Here is a 9,012-nt window from a genome sequence, read left to right as displayed (position 1 = left end):
GTACTCCAATTGGTTCCATCCATCATTGTCCTCCTCCACCAGAATAACCGGTGGATCTTCCCGTACCCGCTCACTACGTTGTCGAACCCGCCTTCTCGGCTCCTCAAGAATTGTCGGCTCGTCTTCATGCGGAATGGAGAATGAGTCACCAAATTTCTCAACTATCCGTGCCCTCTGATATAGTGCAGTGTTGAATGGTGGAGGGTGGATAACCGTGAGTGCCCAAGCTTGTTGCAAATCTAGGATCCCATACGACTTCGCTAGCCTAGTCACAAAAATGCCTCCATTGATTTTTGAGTTGACTTTTTCTTTAACCGCCCCTTCAACAAGGAATTTGGCAATGCAATATGGGAGGTTGCAAAAAGCGTCGGGAGTAATAATACTCCATAAATAGAAGATGTAAAGGGTTGGGACCTTGTCCCAATCCTTCCTCATGTTGATGGTGCTAGCCACAAAGCGGTGAATGAGGCGGTGGATTGGTGAGCGAATGTGGCCTTCCTCGCCGAGTATATGTGCCTACTCGGTGAGTAAACCTTGCAGATTGAAAAAATTGTGAATTTTTTTGAAAAATTAGTGTATTTTCTCATGTTTTTAAGCCATCCACCCCACACTCTAGGCATTGCTTGTCCTCAAACAGTTATGTTCTTAAAAGTAGATGAAGAAAAGGAAAAAAATAATGAAAATAAAGAAAAGGAAAGAAAATGCAAACTTGAAACTCGGGTTGCCTCCCGAGAAGTGCTTCTTTTTAGGGAGTCATTAGCTGGACTCCTCCCCTTCTACGTGGTTGCAATCCCTTCCAGCAGCAGCAACTCTTCCATTCCTTCATTCCGGGGGACTCCTTCTTCATACTTTTTGACCCTATGACCATTTACCTTGAAAGGCATGCCATCTCTTGACAATAGCTCTATAGCACCATGTTGAAACACCATCTTCACTAGAAAAGGACCATCCCATCTTGACTTGAGTTTTCCCGAGAAAAGCTTTAGTCGTGAATTGAAGAGCAACACTTTTTGGCCTTCATGAATTTCTTTATCTTTAATCCTTTTGTCATGCCACATCTTGGTATTCTCTTTATAAAGCCATGAACTAGAGTATGCATCATTCCTCAGCTCCTCAAGAGCATTCATTTGCATTAACCGGTTGCTCTTTAGTTCCTCCGTGTTGAAGTTACACCTCTTTAAAGCCCAAAACGCCTTATGCTCTAGCTCCACCGGTAAATGGCATTGCTTTCCATAAACTAACCTATATGGTGTGGTACCAATAGGTGTTTTGAAAGCTGTACGAAAGGCCCAAAGTGCATCATCTAGCTTATCCGACCATTCCTTGCGATTGCCCCCCACCGATTTCTCCAAAATTCGCTTTAAGGCTCGATTTGTCACTTCGGTTTGTCCACTAGTTTGTGGATGGTATGATGTGGAAAACTTATGGGTTACCCCATATTTCTTTAACACCTTTTCCAATTGGTCATTGGCAAAATGTGTGCCTCGGTCACTTATAAGGGCTTTCGGGACTCCAAATCGTGAAAATAATTTCTTTAAAAAACGCACCACCACCCGACCGTCATTTGTTGGTAATGCTTGTGCCTCCGCCCATTTGGATACATAATCCACCGCCACTAGTATGTATTTGTTTCCTTTAGACATGGGAAATGGTCCCATGAAGTCAATTCCCCACACATCAAACACCTCGCACACTTGGATACTATGTTGTGGCATTTCATTTCGAGATGAAATGTTTCCCACTCTTTGACAAGCATCACATTCTTTGACAAATTGGGTTGCATCTTTAAAAATTATGGGCCAATAAAACCCAATGTCAAAGATCTTCTTTGCCGTGTAGTGTGCTCCATGATGTCCACCCGTGGGCCCGCTATGACAATGATCTAATATTTTCTGGCTTTCCTTCCCGAATACGCATCTTTGTATGATCCCATCCGCACAGCTCCGGAAGAGGTATGGCTCGTCCCAAAAGTAATATTTTAATTCAGAAAAGAATTTCTTCTTTTCTTGACTGCTAAAATCTTTCGGAATGTATTTTGTGGCTAAATAATTAGCTATGTCTGCGAACCATGGTTCTTCTCCCACTGTTACCATAATGTACTCGTCCGGGAAGTCGTCTCCAACTTTATCTTCTTGCAATTGCGGGTTCTCAAGCCTTGACAAGTGGTCAGCTGCTACATTCTCCATTCCCTTCTTGTCTCGTATCTCTATGTCGAACTCTTGAAGAAGTAGCACCCATCGTATCAGTCTTGGCTTGGCATCCTGTTTTGCAAACAAATACTTGATAGCCGAGTGGTCAGTAAAAACACTAGTTTTGGATAAAACCAAGTAAGGGCGGAATTTGTCAAAGGCATACACCATAGCTAATAATTCCTTTTAAGTGGTGGTGTAATTCTCTTGGGCTGGATTTAGAGTCTTGCTAGCATAATATATGGGTCGAAAGGGCTTATCAACCCGTTGACCAATGACAGATCCTAAAGCAAAGTCACTAGCATCACACATAATCTCAAATGGTAAGTTCCAATTTGGTGCAATAATGATCGGGGCATTAGTTAATTTTTCCTTTAAACATTCAAATGCCTTAAAACATTCTTTAGTAAAAGTAAATGGTGCATCTTTTAGTAGTAATTGTGTTAGAGGTCTAGTTATTTTGGAAAAATCTTTTATGAAACGCCGGTAAAAACCCGCGTGTCCTAGAAAACTCCTAATGCCCTTCACATTAGTTGGTGGGGGTAATTTGGCAATGGTGTCAATCTTTGCCCGGTCCACTTCAATTCCCATTTTGGAAACCTTGTGGCCCAAAACTATACCCTCCTTGACCATAAAGTGACATTTCTCCTAATTGAGGACCAAGTCGGTTTTTTCACACCTAGCAAGCATTAGGTCAAGATTTGTGAGACAATCATGGAAAGAAGATCTAGAAACGGAAAAGTCGTCCATAAAAACTTCCATGAATTTTTCCACCATATCGTGGAATTTAGCTGTCATACACCTTTGAAAAGTCGCGGGTGCATTGCATAGCCCAAAAGGCATGCTTCTATAAGCAAAAGTCCCACTTGGGCAAGTGAATGTGGTCTTTTCTTGGTCCATTGGGTCTATGGGTATTTTAAAATAACCCGAGAATCCATCTAGAAAGCAATAGTAGCTATAGCCTGATAGTCTTTCTAACATTTGATCAATAAAAGGTAAGGGAAAATGGTCTTTACGAGTGGCATCGTTTAGCTTTCGATAATCGATGCACACTCTCCAACCGGTTACCGTTCGTGTCGGAATTAGCTCGTTCTTTTCGTTGGTTATGACCGTCATCCCTCCTTTCTTGGGCACCACTTGGACCGGACTCACCCACGGACTGTCGGAAATGGAATAGATAATTCCTGCATCTAAGAGTTTGACCACTTCCTTCTTGACTACTTCTTGCATGTTTGGGTTTAACCTTCTTTGGTGCTGTACAACCGGATTTTCTCCTTCATCCAGATTGATCTTGTAGGAGCAATAAGATGGGCTTATTCCCTTGATGTCGGTGATGCTCCATGCTATGGCCCGCTTCCGTTTCTTCAACACTTGCACGAGCTCTTCCTTTTCAGAATTGGACAGGTCAGCGGCTATTATTACAGGCTTTTGGTTGCCTTCTTCAAGGAAAGCATACTCCAAATGTTCTGGTAAAGTTTTGAGCTCCGATTTTTGGTTCTGACTGTTGGAGTCGCCGAGTGCAGGTAGGGTACTCGGCGAGTTGGTGGCTGTATTCACGACTTCTGCCTTTTCTAGAGAGGAACTCGGCGAGTAGATCGGTCCTACTCAGCGAGTAGGACTGTCAGTGTTCTTCACCAATTCTTCATAATCCGCTTCTTCTAGCAGTCTTTCAATTTCCATCAAGTCTTTTTCTGGATCAAATTCTTCATCATCAGTTGTGAACTTGATGGAATCTTGAACTTGATGGAATCTTCAGTTATGCATTTCTCCAATAATTCGTCTAACATATCAATTGAGAATGCCGTGTCGTCACTGTTACTTGAATACTTCATAGCTTGGTCTACCTCGAATGTGACTGAATCTTCTCCTACCCGCAAGGTGAGCTTCGAGTCCCTCATGTCTACTATAGCATTTGCCGTGTTGAGGAAGGGCCTTCCAAGGATGATTGGCACTTGTGGATCCGCCTCCATGTCTAGAATGATAAAATCAGTGGGAAAGACGAATTTGTCCACCTTGACTAGTATGTCTTCGCATATGCCTCTTGGGAAGGTGACTTTCTTGTTTGCCAAATGAATTGCCATGCGGATTGGCCTAGGTTCCGGGAGATCCAGCTTCTTAAAGAATGAGTATGGCATTAGGTTCACACTTGCTCCCGAATCGTCTAAGGCCTGAATGGTGGCCAAGTTGCCAAATTAGCAAGGTAAAGTCAAACTCCCCGGATCACTTTTCTTCTTTGGTAGCTTATTTAGCATAGCAACTGAGTAGTTTTCATTGAGTACTACCTTCTTCACTTCTACCATCTTTCTTCTATCAATGAGAATTTCCTTAAGGAACTTTGCATACTTGGGCATTTGCATGACGGCTTCAATGAAGGGTATGTTGATTTGAAGAGTCTTGATATGATCTAGAAACTTCTGATACTCCTCTTCCTGCTTCTCCTTCTTAGCTCGGGCTGGGTATGGCATGGGAGGCTGGTAAAGTTTTTCAGGGACCTGCTCCTTGGGATTTTGTGATGTACTCGCCGAGTCCATACGTGGTACTCGATGAGTAGGGCTGTTAGATTGTATGTCTTGGTTTTCTGCCTCCTCCTTCTGTGATTTCTTGGATGACTCAGTTTGAATAGGTTCCAGGGGAGTGATTATCTTCCCACTTCTTGTTGTGACTATGTTTATGTGCGCGCCTCGTGGGTTATTTTCGGTTTTGCTAGGAAGTTCGCCCGGTGACCTTTGGTTGATTTGTTGAGCAAGTTGCCCAAGCTGCGTTTCTATATTGTGGATAGATGCTTGATGGTTCCTAAGCATGGTCCTTGTTTCTTGAATTGCAGCATCATGATCACTATGTCTTTTTTCTGAAGCAGCTACAAATTTGGTGAGCATTTCTTCCAAGCTTGGCTTCCTTTCTTGCACCGGCTCCTCCTTTTGGTAGAACCCTCTCCCTTTTTGCCTAAACCTTCCTCCTTGTCTTTCTTGTACTCTTCATAAGGGAGCCATTCTTTCTTTTGTTTGCGCCAGTCTTCATCATATCGGTCTCCACTTGAGTAACACACTTACACCTTCTTGTTGCCATTCTCATCTAAATCACAGTCTCTAGTGAGGTGAGGCCCATTGCAGTTTTCACAGCCCACCCGAATAGCATGGACCGTTTGATCCATTTTATCCATCCTCCTATCCATGGTTTTTAGCATAGCCATGACCGCGGATAAGTCTTCAGTAGCTGCATAAGCGGCTCCCCTAGTGACATCATGTCTAGGGTTGTGGTATTCTCTAGAGTGTTTAGAGAATTCTTCAATCAATTCTTTGATCACCGGGGGCGGCTTCTTTGTGAGCGGGCCTTGCGAGTCTAGTAACTGCCTGGTTGTGACATTGACTCCATTATAGAAGATGGAGACTTCTTGCTGGCTGTTTAGGTCATGGTGTGGGAAGTTTCTTAGTAAGCTCTTGTACCTCTCCCATGCTTCATATAGTGACTCTCCAGCTTGTTGTTCAAAGTTAGGAATGGCCTTCTTTAACTTGGTTATCTTGGAAGGTGGGAAAAAGTGATCAAGGAATTCTTCTTTCATCTTGGCCCAAGTTGTGACTGATCCGGGGGGAAGTGACTTGAGCCAGTCTTTTGCAGCACCTTTGAATGTCACCGAAAGCATACAAAGTAGCTGAGTCTCGCGGGGCACATTTGGAACATTGAAGTAATCAGCTACATCATTGACTTCGTCCAAATGCTTGTAGGCATCTTCATGGTCTTTTCCATAAAACGGTATTTCTTTAAGTAAAGCTAGGATATGAACCTTTAGCTCGAAAGTAGCAGTCGTGGGAATTGCAGGTTGCACAAGTCCCGGGCCAGTGTCGTCGCGCATCCTCTTCTTCCATTCTCCCATGGGGATTTCATCAATGTTAGCCATTATGATAGCTAACTCTTCCTCGGAATCGGTTTCGTGCTCGTATGTATGCTCCTCTTCTTCCTCGGTCTCGTACTCGATATCTTATGGAATTGGGTCCTCGATTGTCAAAGAGGCACTGGATGCTCCTGATTTGCTGCTCTTCTTTTTCCCAAAAACAGTCTTCAAATTGGACAAAGGTGACTTCTTTGGTGTATTCGAGCTCTCCACGTCCTTTCCTTTGTTCCTTTTCAATGCGGATTCGGGATCTTCAAACGGGGGTACCAGCGGGGTGTTTGATCCTCTGGTCATGAAAGTCCTGAAATAAACAAGATAAAAACGTAAAAAGAACAAAAAGACTGTACTAAAAAAACGAAAGCTAATCTGCCAAATACGCTTGTACTCGCCGAGTAGGTGCGACAGCACTCGGCGAGTATCAGTGTAATTTTGAAGAAATTTTAAACTTAATTTTAAAACTAACCAGATGCTAAAACCTAATTTCTAACTACTAAATTGCAATAAATTAACTTTGTGCCACTAAACTCACACAAAGGATCGAAAAAATTAGGGATTAGATTAATTATTTAGAACCGTTCCCCGGCAACGGCGTCAAAAACTTGATGTGTGTAAATGCACTTGTTTTATTCCTACTTTTTATTAATAAATTTAGCACACAAAGGCAGTGAACCTGTCTTTTAGTGGTATAGTTTAGTAAGTAAGGTATCGAACTCAGGGAACGGAAAATTAAACTAATGGCTAATTTTAACTAAACAATTAATGAAAGTAAAAGGTTTTTCTTCTAGTTTTACAAGACTAGAAACTTAAGCACACCATAAAACACTTAATTAACTAAATAACTAAAGCAAACAACTAATTCACCAAATTTGATAAAGATGTTTATATTTAGGTTCAACCAATTCACTCCTATGGTTATTTTGTATTTATGATAGATTAATTGTTATTGGCTACTAATTATATTGGTTAGGTTCATTTTCATTACTCCTAACCCTTAGACAATTAATTAATTCAAGCAGTGATCAAGTGTTTAAGCTAATTAATTCCCTAGATTAATAATTTGGATTAAATAAGATTTGTAGTGGTTAATCATTTTAGTGGTTCAATTAACCTCTTGTTTGATGGTTTCTCAAACAAGCTCACACATTAATCTAACTATTGTCTCATTAATCTTAGTTTCATAATCATTATTCCTAAGCATATGATTTAGTGTTCACATAGACATATGAGGTTAACAACTAAGAGATGTTCATGCAGCTTAATTGTCTTCCGATTAACAGAAAATAATTGTGATTAATGCATAAGGTTCTTTAACAAACTTAATTTAATAGATCACCAATACACAATTAACCAAAAGCTAAGAATTAAACGATAGGAGTTCCTTGGTATTCCCCAAACAGAAACAAAAACGTATTTAGCTCATAGTTGCAGTAAAAACAAACACAAAAACAAGTTTAGCTAGATTAAACATACTCATTTCCTAAAGCTAAGTGGAATGATTAACCTAGTTGCTTATTTCTTCAAAAGGTTGCATATTAGAATTCCTTAGCGTCTTCAAGGGTTCTCAATTGCAGTTGGATCTTCAAAAAAACGCCAGAAAAGTAGTCCCATCGGATAAATGCTCGGTTTTTATAGATATCTCAAAACAGGATGTACTCGGCGAGTAGCAGACCCAACTCGCCGAGTAGACTCGTAGTTATCCGTCTTAAATCAGGAGTCGTGGCTATCTTCTGGAATATTCTGCTGGACTCGCCGAGTAGGCTCGTGTACTCGCCGAGTAGGTAAGCTTTTGTCCCTCAATCTTCATTCTTTGATCTCTAATTGCTTTCCCTTGTTCCCTTTCACTCCTAAGCATGTCTTTTGGACTGAAACAAAATTTAAACAATATTAAGTGCCTTTTGTCCATATTATTCACATAATTAGTTAAAAATGAATAAAAATGTATGCTAAATAACTAACTAATTATGCACATATCAAAATACCCCACACTTGACTTTTGCTTGCCCCCAAGCAAAACTGAATTTTAAACATATTATAATCACATATGACAATTCCAATCTAACTCAGCCATTATGCCAAGACCGCAACACATGCATTTGTGTCTATAATTGTCCTAAGTACCCCATACTCCAAATACTTACAATCCTCATAAACATTCGCCCACTCACCCCGAACTATGCTCATTTTATGCAACCCTCCGAATCCATCCGCAGAAAACCTCTTACCCTCAAGGTATTTTTAGTTGAGCAACCCAAGCATACATAATCTAGAATTACAACTTTTCGATACCAATATGGAGCTCTTTTGAATTCTTCACTTTCTTGATAATTTGATCTTTGATTTCTTTGAATTCACCACCTTTATTGATTTTTGGTATCTTCAACTTTTTGAATCTTAGAATTTTGATATTTTGATCTTCACTTTATTTGCTCCATTTTTCTTTTTTTTTTTTTTTTTTTTTTTTTTTTTTTTTTTTTACATGTACCTCACTTTTTTCCACTCAAAACCCTACAAGCTTAAGCAGGGGCGCTCAATCCCAACCTTTATTGGCTAATGATAATAATTTTCCTGGATACATTTCAGGTTTAGGCTGCTTAACATATTGCATCCCTCAGGCTGAGCGGGGTCGTGTTTTTGTCCCATGATTTCATTGGAATAAGGAAGCCACAAATGCACTAGAACGTGTATAGGCTCAACTAAACATTTGGGTTTTCATGCAATCATCAACACAATTCTAATATGGAATCCTAATTTGCTTTTACCAAAATTTTCTAATTTAAATCCCTAAGTAATATTTTTGGTATGCAACATTTTTTTTTAAAGTTAGCCTAAATTAAGATTGTAAATTTTCTAATATGTGACCAACCCCCTACCCCACAATTATTTTATGCAATGCCCTGATTGCATACTATGTAAATAATAAAAGTGCAAATATAT

The 9,012-nt window shown here is 40.3% G+C and overlaps 1 protein-coding gene and 1 non-coding gene across 2 annotated transcripts; one reads left to right on the top strand and one right to left on the bottom strand.

Moving 5' to 3' along the window:
• Positions 1 to 3,868: 3,868 nt before the first annotated feature.
• LOC145060215 (uncharacterized) lies at positions 3,869 to 4,324 on the bottom strand. Its single transcript, XM_079007922.1, has one exon. The coding sequence runs from the start codon at positions 4,322 to 4,324 to the stop codon at positions 3,869 to 3,871; it is 456 nt and encodes a 151-aa protein (XP_078864048.1).
• A 1,269-nt stretch (positions 4,325 to 5,593) lies between these two features.
• Positions 5,594 to 5,700, top strand: LOC145060818 (small nucleolar RNA R71). Its single transcript, XR_013687001.1, has one exon. It is a non-coding gene; the product is annotated as a small nucleolar RNA R71 (small nucleolar RNA).
• The last annotated feature ends 3,312 nt before the right edge of the window (positions 5,701 to 9,012 follow it).

Source organism: Lactuca serriola, chromosome 6 (genome assembly GCF_051521515.1).
Source record: "Lactuca serriola cultivar US96UC23 chromosome 6, Lser_US96UC23_V15, whole genome shotgun sequence".
Taxonomy (NCBI): domain Eukaryota; kingdom Viridiplantae; phylum Streptophyta; class Magnoliopsida; order Asterales; family Asteraceae; genus Lactuca; species Lactuca serriola.
This window is presented reverse-complemented; position numbering and strand designations above follow the sequence as displayed.